Source organism: Prionailurus viverrinus, chromosome B3, assembly GCF_022837055.1.
Source record: "Prionailurus viverrinus isolate Anna chromosome B3, UM_Priviv_1.0, whole genome shotgun sequence".
In the NCBI taxonomy this organism is placed as follows: Eukaryota; Metazoa; Chordata; class Mammalia; order Carnivora; family Felidae; genus Prionailurus; species Prionailurus viverrinus.
This window is the reverse complement of record NC_062566.1, coordinates 32,996,676-33,022,130: the sequence shown is the minus strand read 5'-3', so window position 1 is coordinate 33,022,130 and position 25,455 is coordinate 32,996,676. Positions and strand designations below refer to the sequence as shown.

The 25,455-nt window shown below is 41.4% G+C and overlaps 1 protein-coding gene across 9 annotated transcripts in view; it reads left to right on the top strand.

The window, feature by feature from the left end:
- The window catches only part of MAP2K5 (mitogen-activated protein kinase kinase 5), a 273,162-nt gene that overhangs the window by 197,263 nt on the left and 50,444 nt on the right, over positions 1–25,455 (top strand). For 4 of the 9 annotated variants that reach the window (XM_047863399.1, XM_047863397.1, XM_047863394.1 and 1 more), the window contains 2 exons: positions 11,053–11,079; positions 11,392–11,424. The exons of 1 other annotated variant lie outside the window; for it this stretch is intronic. In XM_047863399.1, coding sequence (XP_047719355.1) covers positions 11,053–11,079; positions 11,392–11,424 — 60 coding nt within the window. The remainder of the gene's footprint in view (positions 1–11,052; positions 11,080–11,391; positions 11,425–25,455) is intronic. 4 more of the 9 variants (XM_047863400.1, XM_047863398.1, XM_047863395.1 and 1 more) reach the window with 1 other exon arrangement.

Genomic DNA, 25,455 nt, shown 5'->3' with positions numbered 1-25,455 from the left:
ACTTCAGTTACTTCATCCTAGGTCAGTGATTTGCAGAATTGCATGGAAAGGGCATAAAATAAATGGGAATTCACTCCCAGACACCTACATACATGCATGCACACACAAATACCAGGAAGTTCTGTTTTTGTCTGTTAATTTTTGTTAATGTGTCTAAGTAATACCTTACATGAACCTTGAGTTATTTGGTAACCAGTGTCTGAAAAATGCTGAACTAGATACTTCTGTGGTCTCCTTTCATCTTGTATGAGCAATTTTCCCCTCTTGTCCACACCTTCAGCTACCTTTCTCATCACCATCTCCCAAGTACACTCTTGGACTTTATTGAACTGGATTTCACCCAAATCAAACTATGAGAGGTGTGAACCACATCTCTGAAACAGGAATCAAACTTTTTGTTTAGTTCATTCTAAATTTTTTTTTTGTTTAAGTGTACTGATTTATTTTGAGACAGACAGAAACAGCCCAAGTGGAGGAGGGGCAGAGAGAGAGGTAGACAGAGAATTCCAAGCAGGCTCCGCACCATCAGCACAGAGGCAGACATGGGGCTCAAACTCACGAAACTGTGAGATCATGACCTGAGCCGAAATCAAAAGTCAGACACTTCACCGACTCAGCCACCCAGGTGCCCCGTTTAGTTCATTCTAGATCCATGACTTCTTTTCTTTAAATCCTGTTTTGAATCTCATTTACAGCCAAACCAGTAAGACACATGTTAATTAATATGGTTATGTGTGACTATATTTCAAGATTCTTTCCTTTCTAATGCCAAATAATGCAGGGGGCACCTGAGTGGCTCAGTCAGTTGAGTGTCCGACTTTGGCTCAGGTCATGATCTAATGCGAAATAAAGCATGTATTAGCTACAGTTGCAGTTTATCTCAAAATCTCAGCAGGCCAAACAATGTTGTCAAATGGCATCATGGTAAAAAAAAAAAAAAAAAAGGCAGCAATATATAGAGTCTTAGCCCACAAAGAAAGCATTCTGTGAAATGCCTGAAAACATCCCTTTTTTGGGGACACTGTCTTAGAAATCTACAGCACCTTGAATCTAGCAAATTGTATTTTATCCAAAAATTAAGTGGCATTTTAAGGAGAATGCAAACCCTGTGATTTAAGTCTTAGCTCTGTCACTAACTTTCAGGGACCTTAAAGAAGTCACTCATTTTTGTGGACCAGCACTCGCAGCTTATCCATCCACTGGATCCTAGACTCCAGTACAGTGCCTGGCGTAGAGTAAGTTCTTGATAAAGATACATGGACTGGGGTGCCTGGGTGTCTCGGTCGGTGAAGTGTTCAGCTCTTGATTTCAACTCAGGTCATGATCTCACGGTTTGCTGTCAGTACAGAGCCTACTTGGGGTCCTCTCTCTCCCTCTCTCTCTCTCTGCGACTATCCCACTCATGCTCCCTCTCTCTGTCTTTCTAAAAATAAGTAAACTTAAAAAAAAAAAAAAAAAGGATGTGAATCAATGAATTAGTGATTTAGCCTGACTTCACTTTTTTTACATGTTGACCTAACAGATTTTAGAATCAGAAAGAACTAAGAATCAATACACATTTTTAAGCTTTCAGTTTACAATTTTGTCCCCTTTTCTTCTGTGTCCATATTTCCCCTCTGTCCTGCCAGCATTAATACCTGAAGGATCAAAGCTTCCAAAGAGATGTGATAGTTGTCTTAAGATACTTGAGGGTTCTCATGTAAGAAAAGACATGGATTTGCACTGTCAGGAAAGTAGAGCTGGAACAAGAGAGAGAATAGACAGTCAGAAGACATAAAGTCCCCATCACTGTATGCATCCAGACAGAAGCCCTGTGAGCCAGGAGTGTAATGAAGGAGGGATTCAGGGATCACACAGAGGTGGGTCAGATTGAAAAACCTTTAAGATTCTTTCAGACCCCAAGAGTCTGTGATTCTACTTGAGTGTTGGACAGGCCTCTCCTCAACCAAACAAATACAAGGCTAATGTATTTCCTGTCTGATGCAGGGGAGAGGCAACAGGTAGAAACTTCCATCAGACTTGTCTAGATTCTGTAATTGCTTTAATCGTGTACTCATTTTGACTCTCGAATACCTTGTCAGTATGAAACCCAAATGGAAGAGTACAGGAAAGAAGTAATTCTTTTTCAGCCCAAGATTTATACACGTCTGTTCCTCTCCACTGAGCCAACTGTGTGATATGGCTATCTATCAAAAGCTGAAGGCACTTGTAGCTGCCGGGAGTTTCTCCTCCTGAATAGCGTATAATGTCCAGGACAAGGCAACTGAGCCAGTCTTTCCGAGGCATGTGTTCAGGTGTGGGTGTCACACTTTATGAGGAACACACGCACATGGCACCACATTCCGAGAAACGTGGTCACAGTGGTGGAGAATGTGAAACCATGTTCACCTCCGCCAGGCAGCTTTATGGTGCAGGTAACAGAACACCCAACTCAGGTTGCCTCAACCACAAGGGGACTTAATTGAAATCCATGGCCAAAAAGCCAAAGCCAAGTATTCCTGGGTTTTTTGGTAGAACTGGATTCAACAGGTCACTTTTGGCTGTTTCTGGTAGACTTCTTCCTTCACAGACCAAGAATGGCTTTTGGGGTTCCCGGGCCACCTGCTTCCCAGTTAGAAAGGAATAACAAGCCTCTCTTCCCCATAGGCAGCAAGAGGCCATAGGCTTCAGTTTGATTGGATCAGTTAACTTCCCCAAGCCCAGGGGACTTAGCTGTTGCGGACTAGTTTAAGCCTGAACCACATGTCCTGCCCATAAAGCTGGTGATGAAGTAGGTGAGGATGTGAAGTACATGGGCTATTTAGGGCTAGGGGAATGTTATCAGAGTGTCATTACTAATAGAAGGGGGAAGAACAGAGGACAATCAATCATAGCAGATGATCTCAAGGAGAAAACAGGATGCTCACTCGGGAAAGAAAACTTCGTGAAGAAACAGCCATCTTCAAATATGTGAGTTGCTGCCACTAAATCACTACAGCTCCAGACCATGGGTATATCTCCTAGGGAGACATATTTGAACTCGTAATAAGAAAGAACTTTCTGACAATTTAAGCCACCCAGGATGGAATCATTGGAATCCCATTCCTGGAAGTCTTCTTCCAGAGTCAGAAGCAAGGAGTCAGACCAGGTGACCTCTAACATCGTTCTGGATTCTTTCGCTTGTGGAGGATTGAAGTTAATAGAGATGCAGACTAAATGATAGCTCCAGAAAAACCCTTTGAGACATTTTGACACTTTAAAAATCTTTTGTTCCAGCACATTTATTTGACCATAAACAATGGAATGGTCAATAGGCCTTTCTCAAAAAGGCCACATCCCCTCCCACTCCCTGCCCCCCACATACATAACTGATACTCTAAACTAGATTCTAGAATAAGACCACCCTTTTGGGGGGAAGAAAGAAAAGTTTCGTACAGCCAGTGTATTTTCTTTGAAAGGAAAACTCTTCTCTGTGAGGAAAGTGCTCAATGGACATCTTGGCAAGGCTAAGGGAGAAGATTCATTTTATAACTCACGTGTTTCATTTTAAAATGTGTTTGTGAGCCCCTGCTTTTCTTACAAAATTCAGGCCTGAATATTAAAATTTACATGTGCCCAGAGGATGATTTACTAGGGTTCCTATACCCCTATGTGAAGTAGGACATGAGCTATGTCAGTTTTAAATACACAAGGGATAGGGGCGCCTGGGTGGCGCAGTCGGTTAAGCGTCCGACTTCAGCCAGGTCACGATCTCGCGGTCCGTGAGTTCGAGCCCCGCGTCAGGCTCTGGGCTGATGGCTCGGAGCCTGGAGCCTGTTTCCGATTCTGTGTCTCCCTCTCTCTCTGCCCCTCCCCCGTTCATGCTCTGTCTCACTCTGTCCCAAAAATAAATAAATGTTGAAAAAAAAAAATTTAAAAAAAATAAATAAATAAAAAATAAATACACAAGGGATAAAAGAGTGTAGACTGGCAGTCAGGTCCTTTCTTTCCTGCTCACTGACTGGCAGACCCAGCAAATGAATAATGTTACACTCTACCTTGACGCTCCAGCTGCTGTGTTTTGTGTGAAAATGCATCGTCCTTGATACTTGGGAAGCAGTGAGAGCCAAGTGATCTAATTTATGGCCGTGATGATTTTCTGTCTGGTCCCATCTGAGCTGAGCCCTCCTCTAGGCATCTTACAGCCTTTCTGTCCCACCCAGCTATTTGTGAAATTCAGGGGTATCTAGTCTGAGCTTTTCAAAACTGGTCCCTCCTAAAGACAGCAGAGAGAAAGTGCCAGGGAGTGGATTTTAGAAGCTGGGAATCCTACTGACTTTCTCGTATCCCACCGAGTAGCTCCTTGTTAAATCATCTGACAACTTATTTTTGTTTTAAGTCATTAATTGTCGTTTAAATAAGACCCATGACTTATTTTTTGTTTTTGTTTTGTTCTATGTAAGATACGCTAATAGATTTCCAGGCGTGATAAGAACTTGAACAAGGACAGAGGCTGATAAACAAGAGAGATATGGCACAAGTGAATTATACTTGTTAATTTTGTATTATTAGTAATAATATATATTACTCATTTATTTTGTCTCGTGCATTCATTCAATATCTAAAAATATCAGTTTGTCAGAATTCCCATTTATGGTTCACTAGAGTAAATTTTATTCTTCTTTTTTAATACTTTTTAAAGTTTATTTATTTATTTTGAGAAAGAATGAGAGAGACAACCAGAAGAGGAAGGGCAGAGAAAGAGAGACGGTGGGACAGAGGATCCAAGGCAGGCTCTGTGCTGACAACAGAGCGCCCCATGTGGGGCTTGAACTCATGAACCATGAGATCATGACCTGAGCCAAAGTTGGATGCTTAACCGACTGAGCCACCCAGATGCCCCTGTTCTCTCTCTCTCTTTTTTTTTTTTTCAAAAAAAAAAAAAAACAAAAAACAAAAAAAAAACAAAACCCAGTCCTTTGTTTAGGAAATCTTACCTTTTTTTAATGAAACATTTGTTTAATGTTTATTTTTGAGAGAGACAGAGACAGAACATGAGTGGAGGAAGGGCAGAGAGAGAGAGGGAGACACAGAATCTGAAGCAGGCTCTAGGTTCTGAGCTGTCAGCACAGAGCTGGATATGGGGCTCGAACTCACGAACTGTGAGATCATGACCTGAGCCGAAGTCAGACACTTAACCGACTGAACCACCCAGGCACCCCTAGGAAGTCTTATTTTAAGTTAGTGGTACTAAGCAATATGTGTTTAGCTTGTGGTCATGTGGAAATGATTTTTCTGTTCTCTTGTTGAAGCCTTTTTGAGATTTGGGCACTTTGTTTTTGCAAAGTTGTAGCAGATTGGAGGTGGTGTGTACCTAAGTTTTAGCACCCCACACGGTGCCAGATAAAATAAGATTGACTGCCAGTACCAGCTCTCCCGTGGGTAGGAAAAAATACGGCACCTGAATGGGAAGCTCTGCCTGGGAGGACTCTTTGGATTATCCTCTGGCTCATCCCCTCACTTTGTAATCAAGAGCCCTGAACCCAGTGAAGGGAGGGAGCTTCTGAGACCATGGGGGTCTGACTGGAATTCCAGGGGGCTTTTTGACTCCAGTGCATATGCATTTTCTCCACACCAAGCAGCTGCCTGAGTCAGCATTATGGTCTAGCCCAGGCTGTATCTTGGGCACTATGCCCCTCAAAGCCTCAGTTTCCCTAACAGCAAAATGAGTAGACTGGAGTAGATCATCTCTGCAGCTACTTTCATTAAAGAAAAAAAGTTTTAGGTCATTATTCTTCATTTACAATATAAAAGTCCCAGTTTACCATAATCCTGGTTTATGTTAGGCAGGGTTAAGCTTAATGCATCTGATTTGAAAAGAGAGTCTGCAAAATAGCTATCATTCCTAAAATGTGTGTGAAATAAGAATAGAGTTGAGCAGGGGCACTTGGGTGGCTCAGTCGGTTAAGCGTCCGACTTCAACTCAGGTCATGATCTCGCAGTCCGTGAGTTCGAGCCCCGTGTCAGGCTCTGGGCTGATGGCTCAGAGCCTGGAGCCTGCTTCCAATTCTGTGTCTCCCTCTCTCTGCCCCACCCACCCCCCCCGTTCATGCTCTGTCTCTCTCTGTCTCAAAAATAAATAAACATTAAAAAAAATTTTTTTTTAAAAGAATAGAGTTGAACATTGCAGGCTCAAGTGTAGTGCCAGGAACACCACACACACACACACACACACACACACACACACACTCCTGGTATTCTTTAAAAATGCTCACCGTATCATTTAATTTCATATTTCCTTCTTCTACTTAAGAGAAAATAACACAAGCTAGGAAAGCAGTAAATATGTAAAGAGAAAATTTGTCAACTGATATTGGAAGATCTGACCTCGGTCACACATAAATCTCTGCGACAAGGGCTGCAGGGCAAGCCATCATTCCAGAGAGTAAAAGAGAAAATGAAAGCTATTGCTGGTGTCTTCTCGAAGTTACATAGGTGGATCATTTTAGTTTCCTGACTGTGCTTCTGCACATAATTTGAAGGGCTGGTGGCCAAGCCTGCTTTCTCGCTGTGTGTACACAGCACCTCTGCAGAGGTGGGCGTGTAATGCGGGGTCCCCAGAGTTGCTGTTTATCACCAGAGCCGTTGACTAGATAGTTGAGGCCCCACAAGTAAACTTTTGCATCAGGAGCTTCCTTTCCGGGATCATTTTCCAAAGCCATTAGTCATGCTATGGGAGCTCTTCTAATTGCCAGCTATACAGTCCTTGCAAGGAAATATGTGACAAATGTTACTGCAGTAACACCCCACAACTGATACTTAGGCCCGCCCGTTATGAAGTCTTTCCTCCCCATTTAAACACACAAGGATCTGTCTTACATCAGACTGAGGTGTCCCCTGTTAGTGTGCCTTAAAGCCTTATAGCTAAGGGCTGGCAAAAGGGGGGAAAAAAGGCTATGCCCAGAAGAGAAAAGAGGTTCAACTAATTAGTCTATCAAAATGCTACTAGTTCTGGAGACTGATTAGCAAAGTGTAACGGCTGGAGCAATTATTGTTCTGTTCATTGTCCCAAAGTACTAGTTAGATGTAGACTACTCGACACCAGCAAAATGTGCAAACGGGAATCTGGCCTTGGACGAGTTCGTTATAAACAGCATTTCCTGTGTTGTGAGATACAGGCAGTTCATCAGCCCTAACAATATTATTGTGTTCCTCTGAACTCTGCTCTCACAGCTCAGCATTTGGAAGGCAGACCTAGAATAAAGAGAGGCATTCACAAAGCTAACATTTTATACCAAGCACCCTTAGTACCACTTTTAATGTGCTATAAAACTAGGGGCTTCACTTTTTCATGAACTGTGTGTAAAAGCAGAGGCAGTGACTGGAGGTTGACTTTGTTTCAGTCTGTTTTATGGTTGCTGTGCCCGTACGGTAATGTGATCTTGAAAAAGGTAAACAACAAAGAGTTTAGCAGTGAAAAATAAGCCTAATATAAATACAGTCGGGTACATGGCAATTCAGAATTTGAAAAATATGACCGTGGCATTAAATTTTCTGGTGGAGTTAAACAGAGGAACAGAATATAACCTTTAAGGCAATATATCTGAGACCAAGAAAGGAAAGAATATATCTAACTCTGTGGTCTGTGTGGCATTCATATAAAGAAAAGCACAGTAGCTTTATTTAATTGAGAAAATGAATCAATTACAATGATGTTGTGTCCTCAAGTTCTCGTGAAATAGAAGATATAAGTCACCGCATTGTGTAACAGTGTTAAAAAGTAATTGAGTATCTTAAGCATTTTGAATCAATTTCAGGTACTGGCACTGCTACCTTAATACAAAATTTATGAAGATGATTTCATATAATATGTAGCTATCAAAGCTGTGTAATAAAACCTGGTAACAACATCTCTCTTTAAAAACCTGGGCAAAATGGTGTAGTTAGAAGATCATAAAAAAGACTCTGATACTGCTGTTTCCCTCTTCCTCGTTGTAAGGAGAAAGCATTAAAATAGTAAAATTTTTTCTTCAACCATGGTTTCTTTAACCCACAGAATAGGGCAAGGTGGAGACCTCTTAAGAGTTTAGTTCATGAGGAAAAATGTTCTCCCCTGAACTCATTTCACACAACTTATGTATTGCTGGGAACAGCGTCGCACAGTTTATTCCTGAATTTATTTTGAAACATCTCACTTAGAATGTTTGCCACATGTTTTCCTCAGAGAATGTTGTAATCCCCCCTGACTGTTGGAAATTTGTGAAAAACACTCTCTTTGCCAAAAATGGATTTCTAATTTGTTCATTACAAGTAGCCCTCCTGTTGAAGTAGATATATCTTACTAAGAATGGAGGGTGGGGGGAGAAGATCCATGTGTACTTGAAAAATAAATAAATAAAAGCCAATCTCCTGTTGGGAAGTTACCTGGGCCTTTCATGAGTTTTGAAAAGGGGTATGGCTTCTGACTAAAATCCTTAGCCTCTCCAGGGTGGTAGTTAACCCTCTCTCTTCCTTTTTTTTTTTTTTTTAATTTTTTAACATTTATCCATTTTTGATAGAGAAAGAGTGAATGGGAGAGGGGCAGAGAGAGAGGGAGACACAGAATCTGAAACAGGCTCCAGGCTCTGAGCTGTCAACGCAGAGCCCGACATGGGGCTCGAACTCACAAACTGTGAGATCATGACCTGAGCCGAAGTCGGACGCTCAACCGACTGAGCCACCCAGGCACCCCGTTTTTAAAAAAAATTTTATGTTTATTTATTTTTGAGAGAGGCAGAGAGAGAGAGAGAGACAGAGAGAGAGAGAGCAGGAGAGGAGCAGAGAGAGAGCACAACACAGAATCTGAAGCAGGCTCCAGGCTCTGAGCTGTCAGTGCAGAGCCCGATGTGAGGCTCGAACTCATGAACCATGAGATCATTATCTGAGCAGAAGTCAGAGTCTTAACTGACTGAGCCACCCAGGTGTCTCTCTCTCCCTTTTTAAAGTAAATCTTTCCCATCAGAGCATTATGCAGAAATACTCAGTGACTAGAGGAAGGAGCAGTAATTCGGCATAACATTAAGTGGGAACTACCTGAGGAGACTACGAGCCAGCCAGCCTGGGACAGAGGTTTCAGGGAGTGGTGACTGAGTAGAGCAGGGATGAGTGGGTGCCATGTTTAGTTGGGATAATACACAGGAAAGTGCTTTCTAAAACACTCAAGCACTGGTGAAGGAAGGGTCTGCTGAGAAGCCTCGTGGATGCAAAAGAAATGCAAAAACATAGTTTCTGCCCTTGAGAAGCATGCATTCTAGTTGAAAGGAACCCACCTGCCCAAATGGATTATTTACCCACTTTACCATGCCAAGAATATTTCTACAAATATATCTACAAGTATATCTACACAAATCCAGTTGTTTTGAAATCGTGCTGTGACCATAGGTAGATATGGGGGAAGAAAGAGCACGGGAGAAGCCACAGTACCACAGCCTGTCCCTGTGGCCTTCACCCTGTCCCTGCCCCTGCCCTGTCCACTGGGAGGCCCAGTTTTCCCAGAGGATAGAAATGACCATCCTTGCCGACCTCAGGGTACTTATGCAGATCAAATATACATGGAAGAACTTCTTAAAACACCATTAACAGGTTTTTTTACTTAAAAAATACACCTGGCTCTTAAACAACCATGGGTTTGAGCTGCATGAGTCCACTTATATGCAGGGTTTTTTTTTATAAATACAGTGCAGAACTGTAAATGTATTTTCTCTTCCTTATGATTTATTTTTTAAACTAGGCTCCACGCCCAGCATGGAGCCAAGTGCAGGACTTGAACTCACAAACCTGAGATCAAGATTGGAGCTGAAGCTGAGTCGGACACCCAGCTGACTGAGCCACCCAGGCACCCCTTCCTTACGATTTTCTTAATAATTTTCTTAACTCTCTTTTCTCTAGGTTACGTTCTTATAAGAAAATAGCATATAATACATCTACCATGCAAAATATGTGTTAATCGACTCTTTATTATTACTTGTTATTGGTAACACTTTTGGTCAACAGTAGGCTGATTGTATCTGGGGAGTCAAAAGTTATATATGGATTTTCAACTGCACAGGGGTCAGCATCCCTAACCCCTGTGTTGTTCAGTGATCAAATGTCCTTTTACAATTATCCCTGTATCTTACTAGCTGGCTGGAGCTCAGTTACCTCAGCAAACAACTGACCCGTCAATATCATACTTGGTGCCTGAAATTTTCCTTCTTAGGAAACTTAGTGCCTGGGACTTTATTTGCATTGAGTTAGTAATAACTGCAGTCATTTGTGTGGGGGTGGGGGATTGAAGTGTTTAGTATTTCAGTTAGTAACTGGATGTGTTATTAATTTGGTGTCACATTTTAGTCATTTTCTAAGAGACGCGGCTTATCGGTGTTAGATGTGTGAACAGCCTGCCTTCAGAATGTTGGTTAGGAGCAGACATTTACTTGCCTCTGCTTTTTGTTCCCTGGAAAACAGTGTAAAACTTGCATGAATTTGATTTTCCCAGAGAGCACTGCTTCCCAGGAAACAGGCTGAAGGAACTTTGGAAAAGGTGGTGTCTTCACCCCACTCCTGAGTTAAAGACAAATACTTCAACCACATAATTAAAGTTTTCTTCAAAAAATAGGGGATTGTGAACAGACACTGGCAGGAATCCAAAATTCTAATTTCTGACTATGATTTAATTTCAATTTTAAATAAATCGGTTTTTAATTTAAAAAGAGTGAGCTTCATAACATTAGCAATGATTGCAACATTAAGCCCAGTGTTCACAATCTAGCAATATAAAACATTATTTATATCTGAATCGTAAACAGCCTTTTGAAATGGATTATGGTTTTTCTCCCTATTCTAATACAACCTGGAGGGTACTAAAAAGTGTTGTGTGAAATTAACATTCTGCTGACTTTCGCCTATAAATGAGAAGCGAGCTATTAACATTTGTGTATTTTCATTATGTAAATTGTGTTAACACATGCCCACAAATTGCCACCAGCAATGCAATAATTTTCTCTCAGTGATCATAATGTGTCCAAGTGAGTCATTTTGATTATGACATGCTAATTACATATTGCCTTTTTTCAGATTCAGAAAAACCAGGGATCTTTAATGGTAAGCTTTATGAGTTCAGAAAAAAATTCACTTTTCTTTTTCCTGATGGCTGCTTCCTTTGCATGCTTGAATGCCTTGTTTTAAACTTAGCAAATTGCATTTTGAAGAAAATGCAAACCTTTAACTGCCTGTATTAGATTAGGTACCATTAGAAATAATAGAACATCCTGAGCATCAATGTTTTTATAAGAGTTTGCTGTTGTTGATTAATCTTGCTATATTTTATTGCATTAATGATTTTTTTCTTTCCACTCCACTGTAAAGACATTGCACAGAGGCTAATACTTTTTCCTCTCTTCTTTCCCGTTGCAGCCTCTCCAGCTTCTGCAGTGCATTGTTGATGAGGTGAGGCATCGTCTTATGTGCTTTCACTCCTAAAGTCATTCCTAATGGTGTGGAAAGCTTATATTTTGTTTCCTAATGAAGCACAGTGCCCAACATCCTCGGAGCAAGTTGTGTTGTATGGCTCTGAGCTGTGTTACGTGGACCGGCCTTGTCCGGAGTCCCACTCTCCTGATTCTGGCCCAGAATCCCTGCCCAAACAGATTGTCCCACGGGCTGGTCCTCAGGGGTATCAGAAGCCCTAAAGACAAAACAGGATGATATCAATTCATCCTCTTCTCCCTGGCCAGATGGGGATAGAGCCGGAAATTAAAGTGGTATCATTTTTTTTTTCCATAGCAGATATTTAAAGTCATTCCAGTAGGCAAGGGTCAGAGTCGAACAGCAAACATAAGCTGGATAAAATTTGTCTCCCTTGCTTTATTTACCCAAAGCATAGCGGGGTGATAAAAATGTTCCAAAGCTCTGGGTCAACAGTTCAGCCTTAATTTCCTAAATAGGCATTTTCCCCAGAATACCTTCCTAACTTCGTCTGCTTTTAACTAGAACCCGCACATTTTAAGTCCTTCTACCTCTGATAATCCTTATCCATCGAGTTCCATTGTCCCTTTGCCTTCATGGAGTTAATCTACCGGCATTTCTTTCTCAGTCTACTTTTTCTACTCCTTCTTCTGAATTTAAAGTCTGTCTTTCTGTAAATTAGCAGAACACAAGGCTTGTAGGACACAATGCTCCCGATTAAGAAAACACTAATGTTTTTTAAAAACTGACTTTCTGGGCTTGGGCTTGCCTACAGGCAATGTTTATTTTTTAAACTTTAATTTTACAATATTTAGAACACTTGTAATGAAGGCGATAAATGATTCAGATAGGAAAGTTTGAAAGAAAAAAAAACAAATCGTAATTCATAATTATTCCTCTCAATTAAACATCTGTATAACCAGTTATGAGATTTAGGGGAAAAAATAAAGATCCTCCTAGGAAAAAAACAAACGCGCACACATATCACAATAATAGTAAGAATGGGGCTCTAACATCCTTAATGGTTGCATCCGTCAGTCCATATATCCCCTGCAAGCCATAAACCATGTTAGTGCAAAAATGAAGGCATCGTCCTGAAACAAATGGAGGTCCCATTATCTCAAATATCAGACAGGCCCCCTGGATCTAATAGCTCATCAATATCTTCTGTCATCTTAGATTCCAAAAGCGTCCTATCCCCATCAGAATCCTCCCAATTAAACTGGTTTTCCTGAGGTTCCCCCTCCAGGGTTGCTCAGGGACATTCCCAGGGAAACTTGGCTACCCAGTCAGATGCACAGACTGCTGGGCTCTCTGGACTCCACTGATCTTGCCTGGCCGGGCTCCTGAGCATTAGAACATTCAGGTACAGATACCCCTCCCCAGCAATACATGCATTGCTGGTGAGCTAATTTGAAGTTTTTCTGAATCAAACAGATACTTTCATTCCTTATTTTAAAGTAGTAATGATCGCTGTTAAATGTAAAATATTTCCGGGGCGCCTGGGTGGCTCAGTCGGTTAAGCGGCTGACTTCAGCCAGGTCACGATCTCGCGGTCCGTGAGTTCGAGCCCCGCGTCGGGCTGTGTGCTGATAGCTCAGAGCCTGGAGCCTGTTTCAGATTCTGCGTCTCCCTCTCTCTGATCCTCCCCCGTTCATGCTGTGTCTCTCTCTGTCTCAAAAATAAATAAACGTTAAAAAAATTTTTAAAAAAATGTAAAATATTTCCACTTGCTTGATTTGGGCAAATCCTGAGACTTTTGAAATTATCCTAAAGAGATGTTCTAAGGCAGGATGGTATGTGGGAAGGATAGTAGCATGTGACTTAAATGGTATGTTTTTCTTTATAGCATTTCTTCCTCAGTTGAGAGAAAAGTATAATGTAGACACCTGTTCCCGTTTATGCAAAAGACATATTAAAAATATCTTCTTCAAGGAAACTAGCTAAATTTACATTGAATTTACTAGAACAAACATAAATTGATCTTGGAACTGAGCTGATGTTCCATGATGAGTATTAGGAAAGAATTGGCCAACTGACCTGCCTTATGCAAAGTGCATCCTAGCTTCTAAGAAAGAAAGGATGGTGGGAATGGGGGGAGGTGTTAATTACTGTGCTTGTCCCAAGTTTGTCACATTTCCCATTGCAGTGGTACAGTGTTTCTCAAAGGGTAGTCTCAGGACTAACTGCATCAGAATTACCTGAGGCTTTGGTTAAAAATGCGGATTCTTGGACTCAGATCACTGGATTAGACTTTCTAGGGGTGGAGCCCAGGAATCTACATTTGACCAGCTTCCCAGGTCACTCGGCACATTAAGGTTTGAGAACCTCTTCCCTAATGTCTTTCAGGACTAAATCTGCCCTTTTAGATCCCAGAGGGCTATTAACTATCTATCTTCATTTGTACCTGACTTTTAGGCCTTCTATTCCTGCGTGAAAATAACCAGATAGGATCTGAGCCGTTTTACTCCTTGTGTGTGGGATATGCCCCGTTGTGAGGTGTGTGTCCAATGACAGTGTGTACTGTTGCTGTTAGAGAAAAGTCGGGTCAGAGTTAGGGGCACCACCCCTAAGGGATCCTAGTTAGAACAAGATGGATGGATGTATTCAGAGTCGTATACAAAAGAGCTAAGTAAAGCCCAGTGTACCATACTTCATTATTGTGTGGGTATAGCTTGCCCTCCCAGCATAACCTGGTAAACAGTGAAGAAGTAATAAGACAAGACCAGGTGGGCAGAAGCCAGCCCTAGAACGGCCAGCAATGAATGTCAGAGCCAGTCCGGGAGTCAGGAAGTAGAATCGTGGAACAAAGCCACAGCTAGCTACCAGATGTCCAAATGGAAGACACCAAAAGTTAAACAGGAGTAAGAATCCTAAATGTGAAATCTGGACTGCGGATCAGGACCTGGAAGGATAGATAGTCAAGGCAATGAGAGAATCCAGCTCCAGTCAGAAATCAGGGCAATCCAGTTTAATTTTGGTGGGTAGAGTTTACGTGGCTTGGAACTGGCTAACTGAGGATATGCCTGATATCCTAATGATAGTGTCGATGCCTCAGACTTGCTTCTCTCAAAAGAACTTCTTCCTTTAAAATTCTTATGTAATTGGGCCCTCTCCAGTTCCTGAATACCTGTGGTGTGAAGTGCTTGATTAATTGTTAAGTGATAAGTGTCTCTGGGTATGCCACGGTGCCTTAGCCATCTGATATCTTTGGGGAATAAGATGGCCCCTATTGTCCAGATAACTGAAATTTACCACTTGAAGCTCTGACATCAATGAGAAATTTTCATTTTTAGAAAGAAGTGTTTCTAAAATGTATTTGCTCTTGGCAGCCTGTTGACAGTGTGTAATGAATATCATTTAACCTTTTCTTGATGACTCAGGTCCTTGTTTTGAACATGATACTGAGCTAAACTTTGATGTATTGATGCCCTCTGGGGTTATAAAATTGTGTGGGGCTTACCTTATTCTTCCACTGAATTTTACCAACCCTTTTGCCTGTGTTTGGCCTTGGCACTCAATAATATGTCTGGGCCTCTTGAGGTGTGTAGAGCCGTTTATTCCCAAGCTAAATAGCCCCACATGGCTGTGCTGCTCTGCTTGGTACTCTCCTGTGCTCTGTCTCGTGATCATCCCTGCTTTCTTTGGTCACTCTTCATTCTCGACAGTGACCACCTGCTGCCCCCGTGATCTGACCATCTGTCTTCAGTCTTTGCACTCCTGATAGTGACCCTAGTAAAACTAGCAGGTGCCAAATGAAGTCAGAAACCCAAGTGGTATGTGTAAGGTCAGAGCTCATCTGAGAAGGAAGATAGAGGCTTGTGCCTCTCTTTAATGAAGTAAAATGGGTGGGCTCGCGTGCATTCATTCAGCAAATAGATATCAAAATTTCCTGCTATTTGATAGCCCAAGTTGAGCAGACCATGGTGGGGACAGCCTCCAAGCCTAGAGAGCACAGGGCTTCCAGGCCAGCTGTAGACTAGCTGTGTAAGGCACGGTAGAAAGGCAGAAGCACAGTCCCGCGTCCAGAGCCAATACGATGTGCTGGGACTCAGGAAGCTACTTATCCATCCAACACTCTCCCTGGTGCCTAGGGTTCTAGCTTGGCTGGCAACAAAGGACTGGCCACAATGGGGATGCGGCAGGTATGAATACAGCAATGCTTTCTGGGTCACCAAATCCCAGGCTGGCTGGAGCCCACTAGTGGAGGCCATCAGTGGATTGAGGTGCTGAGAACTGCAAAGATGGAGGCAAGGACGTCACCCTTGAGCCTGCCCCTAAGTAATTCACAGACATGAAAAAGATACAGACACAGAAATGAATAGTATGGCTCAGTGTAGGGTGCGTCTGTAGAACCCAGAGACAGGAGAGTTTGTCCTGGGGGTGATAAGGAGAGGCCCTCCCCAGGGTAGGTGGCATTTAAGCTAGGTCTTAAAAAGAATGAGTAGGAGCTTCCCAGGTCAAGAAAAGAGAAAAGTAAATGTTAGGCAGAAATCCTTTTCGTGAATCATTTTTAAGTTCACATATGTGTTTCAGAATGTTCAGGTTGTCTAAAATATGACAACCAGAAAAATGGATTATTACTTTCAGTATATATATATGTTTCAAACATATTACAACTAAAAATAAATTCCTACCTAACATTTGTAGGTACTCAGGAAGACAATTAGCAAATCCCTAATTTAGACTTCTGTTTATTTACTTTACTAGTAAAAAGTGAATTCTTTTAAGTCATCTTTATATCCAGTCAGAAATATCTTCTACCTTAAAATGTTGATTTTTTTAGAACTGCAAGGCCAACAGACACACGAAAAGATGCTCAACATCACTAATCGTCAGGGAAATACAAACCAAAACCACAATGAGTTTTCACCTCACACCTGTCAGAATGGCTGGAATGAAAAAGACTAGAAATAACAAGTGTTGGCGAGGATGTGGAGAAAAAGGAACCCTCGTGCACTGTTGGTGGGAATGTAACTTGGTGCAGCCACTGTCGAAAACAGTATGGAGGTTCCTCAGAAATTTAAAAATAGAAATACAATACGATCCACTAGTTCCACTACTGGGTATTTATCCAAAGAAAACAGAAACACTAATTTGAAAAGTATGTGCGCCTCTGTGTTCATTGCAGCATTATTTATTGTAGCAAAGATACGGAAGAACCCAAGTGTCCACTGATAGATAAATAGGTAAAGAAGATGTGTGTGTACACACACACACACACACACACACACACACACACACACAATGGAATATTACTCAGCCATAAAAAAGAATGAGATCTTGCCATTTGTGACATCATGGATGGACCTAGAGGGTGTCATGCTAAGTGAAATAAGTCAGGCAAAGAAAGACAAATACTATATGGTTTCACTTATATATGGAATCTAAAAAAAACAAAAACAAAGAAAAGCAGAGACAGGCTCATCGATACAGAGAACAAACTGGTTGCCAGAGGTTGAGGGGGGAGCAGGCAAAATGGGTGAAGAGCAGTGGGAGGTACAGGCCTCCAGATATGGAATGAATAAGTGTCAGAAATGGAAGCTATGGCATAGGGAATATATTCCCTATGAATATATATCTCTGTGACTGTGATCGCATTGTATGGTGACAGATGGTAGCCACGCTTGTGGTGAACACAGCATAACAGAGAGAGTTGTCAGATCACCGTGTTGTACACCTGAAACTAACATAACATTGTGTGTGTCAACTATATTCAAATAAAAAAAAAATTAAGAACTACAAGATTTGTGAAATTCCACAATTTGTATTCTGAAATAGAAGCACAGACTTTGTTCAGTGTTCATTACTGGGCTATAATTGGACCAGGTATGAAGACAAACAATAGGCTTGATTGTTGAAGGTGCTAGCTGAATAATTCTGAGATACACCAATTGTTCTTCCCTCATGTGAATAGAAAGGAAAAAGGATTTGGTCTTAGGAATGACATGGCATAGCACTCTAGGTAGAACATCTGGGTGGGTCTGCAGTGTTTGGAGGGAAATTTTTAGCTATCAATGCCTGTACTAGAAAGGAAGAAAGATCTCAAATCAGTAACTTAACCTTGTACTGTAAGAAACTAGAAAAAGAAGAGCAAACTACACGCAAAGCAAGCAAGAGGAAGGAAATAAAATTAGAGTGAAAATAAACAAAATAGATAATAAAAAATAGAGAAAATCAGTGAAACCAGAAGTTGCTTCTTTGCAAAGATAAATTGACAAACTTTTAGCTAGACTGACCAAAGAGAGAGACAGAGAGAGAGAGAGAGAGAAAGAAAGACTCAAATGTCTAAATCGAGAATGTAAGGAGGCTCCTTACTACCAACCTTACAGAATTAAAAAGGTCTGTAAGAAAATGAAAAGGGGGCACCTGGGTGGCTCAGTCAGTTGAATGTCTGACTCTTAATTTCAGCTCAGGTCATAATCCCAGGGCCACAAGATCAAGCCCTGCATTGAACTCTACGCTGAGTGTGGATCCTGCTTAAGATTCATTGTCTCTCTGCCCCTTCTCCCCATTTGTTCGTGTTCTCCCCCCACTTCCCTTCCTCTCTCTTCTCTCTCTTTCTCTCTTTCTCTATCTCAAATAAAAAAATAAGATGACATGAACAATCATATGCCAGCAAATTGGATAACCTAAATGAAATGGACAAATTCCTAGAAAAACACAAACTGCCAATACTGACTCAAGAAATACAGAATCTGAATAGAATTATAACAGTAAATAAGATTTTTTTAAAACTTCCCACAAAGGAAGGCCCAGGACCATATGGTTTCATGAGTTTGTCATGAATTGTAACAAATGTTTAAAGAAGATTTAACACCAATCCTTCTCAAACTCTCCAAAAAATAGAAGAGAACACTCCCTATCTTCTTCTATGATACCAGTAGTATCCTGATACCAAAGCCAAACAGACTTCACAAGAAAACTTATCAATATAAATGTAAAAATGCTCAAGAAAATACCAGTAAACTGAATCCAGCAGCATATAAAAGAAATTATTCATCATGACCAAGTGGGATTTATCCTCAAAATACAAGGTTGGCCCAATGAAAATCAGTCAATATAATATACTAGATTAGTAGAATAAAGAACGAAAATCCCATGATCATCTCAGCAGATACAGAAAAAGCATTAACAAAAATCCACCACCCTTTCTTGATAAAAGACACACACACACACACACACACACACACAAACACACACACACACACAAAACGAAGTTGAAAGAGAAGGGGACTTCAACAGCCTGATAGGGAACATCTAATGCCCCACAGCTAACATCTTATTTCATGGTAAAAGACTGAAAGCTTCCCACCCTAAGATCAGGAAAAGACCAGGATGTTCACTCTCACCACTTCTGTTCAACTTTGTTCTAGAGATTCTACCCAGGAAAATTAGTCAAGAAAAAGAAAAGGTGGGGCACCTGGGTGGCTCAGTCGGTTAAGCGTCCGACTTCAGCTCAGGTCATGATCTCGCGGTCCGTGAGTTCGAGTCCCGCGTCGGGCTCTGTGCTGACCACTCAGAGCCTGGAGCCTGTTTCGGATTCTGTGTCTCCCTCTCTCTCTGACCCTCTCCCATTCATGCTCTGTCTCTCTCTGTCTCAAAAATAAATAAACGTTAAAAAAATGTTTTTTTTTTATTTTTTTTCAACGTTTATTTATTTTTTGGGGGACAGAGAGAGACAGAGCGTGAACGGGGGAGGGGCAGAGAGAGAGGGAGACACAGAATCGGAAACAGGCTCCAGGCTCTGAGCCATCAGCCCAGAGCCTGACGCGGGGCTCGAACTCACGGACCGCGAGATCGTGACCTGGCTGAAGTCGGATGCTTAACCGACTGCGCCACCCAGGCGCCCCCCAAAAAAAATGTTTTAAAAAGAAAAAGAAAAGGCATCCAGGTTGAAGAGGATAATAGATGACATATTTTGTATAGAAAACACTAGAAAATACACACAAAAAGACAGTTGATAAATGAGTTCAGCAGGGTTGTAGGATACAAGAACACACAAAAATCAATTGTATTTCTATATACATGTAATCCAAAATGAACTATCCAAAAATGAAATGAAGACAATTCAAGCTACTCTCTCAAAAATAGATAAACATTAAAAAAATAATAAATTAAAAGGGGAGCCTGGGTGGCTCAGTTGGTTGGACATCAAACTTGGGCTTGGGTCATGATCTCGCGGTTTGTGGGTTTGAGCCCCACGTCAGGCTCTGTGCTGACAGCTCGGAGTCTGGAGCCTGCTTCGGATTCTGGGTCTCCCTCTCTCTCTGCCCCTTCTCTGCTCATGCTCTCAAAAATAGATAAACATTATCATCCAACGAATCAAAAATAATAAAAGACTTGGAAAACCACAAAACATTATTGAAAGAAATTTAAGACCTAAATACATGGGAAGACACCCATGTGCAGGGAATGGAAGACTTAGTATTGTTAACATGGCAGTACTCCCCAAATTGATCTACAGATTCAGTGCAGTCTCTGTCACAATCCCAGTGGGCTCTTGCAGAAATGGATGAGCTGATCCCAAAATGCATAGGGAAATGCAAGGAACTCGGAATAGCCAAAACAATCTTGGGAAAAAAAAAAGAAAGTTGGAGGATTCATACTTCCTGATTTCATAACTCCAAAATTACTGTACTCAAGATGGTATGGTGTTGGCATAAGGGCAGGCATATGGAATAGAATGGAGAATCCAGAGATAAACCCACATATCCATGCTCAGTTGTTTTCCAGCAAAGACGCCAAGACCATTCAGTGGTGAAAGAATCGTTTTTTTGACAAACGATGCTGGGACAGTTGGATGTCCACATGCAAAAGCATGAATTTGGACCCCTACTGATATCATATACAAAAATTAATTCAAAAGAGGTGAAAGACCCAAATGTAAGCACTAAAACCATGAAACTCCTAAAAGGCAACATGGATGTGACACCCAAGAGCATAAGTGAGGGAAAAAACATGGTTCTTCATCAAAATGTAGAATGTTTGTGTGTCAAAAGGTGGCATCGAAAGTGGAATCACTGCGATCACACCAGGGTTCCAGGCCAACCACGGGTCTTTTGTGCCTCAGGGCCAGAAGTGGGGGAAGTGATGGCTTTCCCTATAAGGTCTTGTGGCCGGGAAAGGGGGCTTGACAGGAAGGCCACAGTGGGGACAAGGGAAGGAAGATGGAATGAAAGTGGAATGAAAATGATAGAGAAAAACTGAAGGAAGTGGATGGGGTGGGGGGTGTTGCTGTAGGGCCTGGCCTGGGGTCCTTGACGATGAATAAAGTAAAGCTTAGGATGGGAACAGACTCTCTTGGCATCACCACCACCACCACCATCATCATCATCATCATAGCTAATAACCCATCATTACAAGCCTCCCTTTATAAGAAGTCTGTACCTTCATTGAGTCCTTATGACTGTAACCATAAATTTTAATGAAGACATATGAAAGCCTCCACTATTAGCTGCCTGATGGGCATATGCACATCATTACAGTGGCATTAAAAAGAGCCCTTATGAATGGGGACAGTCGTCCACCTCACCAGACACCTGAACTCACAAGAACTCTTCACATGGACGCAGCTCCTCTGACATTTTCTAGAAATGCCAGCAAACATGTCCCATGCTGGAAGAAAGCAGTGTTTGATGGTGGTGCCCGCCTGGCAGAAGAGGGTGGAGGTTAATCACACGGCTAGACGCTTTGACATGAACCAGGAGAACCAAGAGGCAGCTAACATCTCTGTTCTAGCAGAGGGTGACGTGTGAAGACGGGGATGAGACGATTGAGGACCGGGAAAGGGGGAGGAAAAGAGGGAAGAGTCTACGTTGAAAGCACATTATTAAAAAGCTTCTAAGTTTTTCTCTCTGCCTTGTTTCTCCTACTGCTCGACCTCCACGGTGTATCTGTATTTTTAAAAATACAGGTCTCAACCTCTCAAACCTTCCGGGGATCACCCTATCCATTAGATAGTATCTCAACTTCTTAGCAAGGCATTTGAGTCTCTCACCCGTATTTATTTCAGCCTCACTTTGGGTCAGTCAGTGGTCTTCAGACTTGCTGCACGCTTTCACACCTGTGCTGGTGCCCCTCCCCCTGCTTGGAATGACCTCTTCAGCCTCTTCACCTTGCCCATGCCTAAGCATCCTCCAAAGCCCAGCTCACATGTCGTCTCCTCTTTGAAGCTGTCCCTGTTACCTTCCTACCTCTTCATCCTGCCACACTCCTGCCCAATGCTAGGTGGAATTCAGCATAGCATTGGTTACAAAAGCTTTGTTACAGTTTTTATCATACGGAATCAAATTTAGTTCATGAGTTTGTCTTCTACTAGATCATGAAGTCATCCAGCCCAGGAATTTATCCCAACACCTGGTAGAGAGAATGGCCCAAGCAGGAGCTCAGTAAACGCTCCTTGGAGTAAATTTAAAAAAAAAATATATATATATATATATATATATTTTTTTTTTTTTCTGGCAGAGTTTTCCTACACAAAACTACTGAGGTCCATCCTATCCAGCAGAGAAGGGCCTCTGATCTATAACACAGCAGCTAAGTACAGAGGCCATCATAGAGAAACTCATTTCTTATTTTTTTTCTTTGAAAATCTTTTTATTGAAATAATAAATTACTTAACAAAATTCACCCTTTTAAAGTATACAACTCAGTCCCAGAACATTTCCGTCAGTCCACAAAGAAACCTAGTACCTGTTAGCAGTCACTCATAATTCCTCCGTCCCCTCCAATCTGTGGCAACCACTAATTAATCTATTTTCTGTCCCTGTGGATTTCCCTATTGTGGACATTTCATGTAAATTGGGCCGTATAATATCTGGTTTTTGTATGTTTGGTTTCTTTCATTTAACATGATGTTTTCAAGGTGCTTCCATGCTGTGGCATTTATCAGTAATTCATTCCTATTTATGGCTGAATAATATCCCGTTGTATGGGTATACCACATACCGTTTATTTATCAATTGAACATTTGGGCTGCTTCTGCTGTTTGGCTATTATGAATAACGATGTTATGAACATCTGTGTGCAAGTTTTTATGTGGACATATGTTTTCAACTCTCTTAGATATATACCTAGAAGTGGAATTTCTGGATCATATGAAAATTCTATTTAAATTTTTGGTGAACTTCCAAACTATATTTCACAACAGCTGCCCTATGTTATATTCCCACCAGCAATTTATGAGGGCTCAAATTTCTCTACATTCTTGCCAGCACTTGCTGTTTTCTGTTTTTTGTTTTTGCTTTTGTTTTTGTTTTTCATTATAGTCTTCCTGGTAGATGTGAAGTAGCCTCTCTTATGGTTCTGATTTGTGTTTCCCTTGTAATTGATGATGCTGGAAATATTTTCATATGTTTATTGGCCATTTGAATAACTTCTTTGGAGAAAGGTCTGTTCAATTCCATTGTCCATTTTTAAATTGGGTTATTTGTCTTATTATTGAGTTGTAACCGTTCTTCATATATTCTAGATATGAGAGTCTAAATGTTTTCTCCCATTTTGTGGATTTTCTTTTCACTTTCTTGGTGTTCTGTGACACACGGAAGTTTTAAATTTATTTTTTTGGAACTTGAAACCATTCTGGTTTGATCAGAGGGTGGGCAGGCTTAAATCTCCACCCTATCTGTACCCACCCTTGGCACCCACATAAAAGTTCTTGGAGTTCCATTAATTATAGTATGAAAACCATTGATTGTATCCCGAACAGTCATTCCGTAAACCTGTATTAATCCCAGAGCTAGGTATTGGGGTTAGGGATGCAGTTGCTACCATTAAAATTTTTCTACTCTAGTCAGGGAAGCAGACCAGTAACAGTCATATCTAAATAGATCACTTTAAAGTGCCGGTAGTGTAAGTCATGGGAGACTTGATGGCCTGAGCTCTCAGGAGCACACTGGCTCTTTTTTTAACCACACATAAATGGGTATTTACAACAAGGTTTTTAATGATGTTTGCAGCTATAGAACTTCTATACTAAAAAGTGTGGACAAGGTGCTGGGAAACACAGACAAGAGGGCTGATGATAGAGAGGATGATAACGTACCAGAGGTCTCTACAGAGAATGGGACCCCCAAAGAGCAAGGGGGAGTTAGGCTCAGAGATACCTGAAGCCCCCACCAGGAGTTCATCATGGCTTCAGTGCTTGGCAGAGTTTTACCAGATGAGACAAGGGCCACATTTCAAAGGATCTTTACACTGTGCCTAAAGACATTTTCGGGGGGCGGGGCATACCGAAAGCTTTAAACTGGATCGGTGGAACCAAATTTGTGTTTCAGAAAAATCACTGACAGGGTTGTGGAAGGTGGTTTGGGAAAGGCCCTTAGGAAGCTGTAGTTCTGATCAGAGATTATGAGGGCTTTCATTAGCCTTAGCATGTTTGAAGAGTATTTAGGAGATAGAATAAACAGACTTTGGCAAGTAATTGGATGTAGGGGAAAGTGGAGAGGTGGGGTCAGGGATGAAGCATGCAGCTTGGGCAGCTAGGCCCTCACGGGCATGGGTCCCACAGAGAGAAAGACATATTCACGGGAAGAAGACGATTAGCATTCTGTTCATAAGATGGCACCACGTGCCTCATTCAAGATGCTATTAATTCCTGTTCTAGACCCAATTATAAGTAGTTTTATCAACTAGACTCTAAGTACCTAGGCTTTTCATTTCTAGCTTATACTGCTGCACCTAAAGTGCAGGGGTCACTTATGAATATTTGTTGAATGAAATGTATACATAATTATAAGAACTTACTACCTGTCTTTTCAAGACTTCAGAAGAACCAGTCCAAAAAGTAAGAGAGTATATGATGAGAAGGCACTTAACTAATATATGTGGTCCCTTATCGAAATTCTAAAGTCTAGCCTTAACCTCTATGGTTTACAGAATGTTTCCCCAGGGAAACATGTTGCTTTCCCATAACACTCCATTTTACAGATGAGGAAACTGAGTGACAGTCAAATGATATGGCTCTTTCCACTTACTACACTATAACTGACCTTGCCAGAAGGAAAAAGTGGCAGCTGAACATTCTGACATCACAAAGAGAGATTATTTTAAAAGCTATAGAAAAAACAACTTAGAAACATTGCAGACATGCCCCAAGGGCATAGATCTATTGCAACACAGTTCGGTTTCACTGTCTATAAGAATGACTCCAGGTCTTTAAGAAAGAATTGAATTCTATTCTGCATATCTGTTTAAATCGGCAGGAAGGAGCTTGACTCCTTTTAGAAAGATTTATATATACCAAAGGTTTAACTCCTAAACCCTCCGGTTGTCTTAAAAAGATTCATTCATGGAGAATCACTCATTCCCAGACAGGTTACTGAGGGCTGGTTAACTGAGGAGCTGCTGGGCTATGAACACAGCAGGTGCTCTCTGGGGGCAGAGGGTTGGGGTGAAAATGGTTGCCTAAGAAAATCTCCCTGGAATTCAAAAAGTGGTATTAACCAACCCCAGAGGAAATAATATGCATTCACTTTTTTGCCTAGGGGACTTTGCCATCATTCTGGCTTCTGAAGTTAGTAAAAAGTAAAAGGAATCCTCATCCCCTCAGCTCCCAGCCTCCAAATGCTGGCCTGTTCCTTTTACAATATGTAACTGCATGTGGTTTACAGTGAGACAAGAATTGCTGGCCTGAGCTTTCTGACGTCCTATGCAGGCCCTGAGCTTCTTCCCACATAGCTAACACTCTGACCACTCCAGTAAATGGGTGTTGATATGCAATTCCATGATGTTTATAACTTGTATGAATTAGTGACTGAGGCATTAGAAACTTGGTAAGTTAATACAAGGGGATACACAATAGTCTTGTCCTCCAGCGATATTGCTAACTAGACCTGTATCCCTTAGAGTTGGGAATATATAATTGGGACCCTGAAAACTGATACTCCTCTTTTATGTAAGGCAGCCTTTAGAAATCTAATCCCTCCTTTGAAAAGTCCAGTATGCTTAAATTAATGCAGTTTGGCTGGTTTGAAGATTGAAAATAGGTTAGCATTAAGGCCATGATTCCTT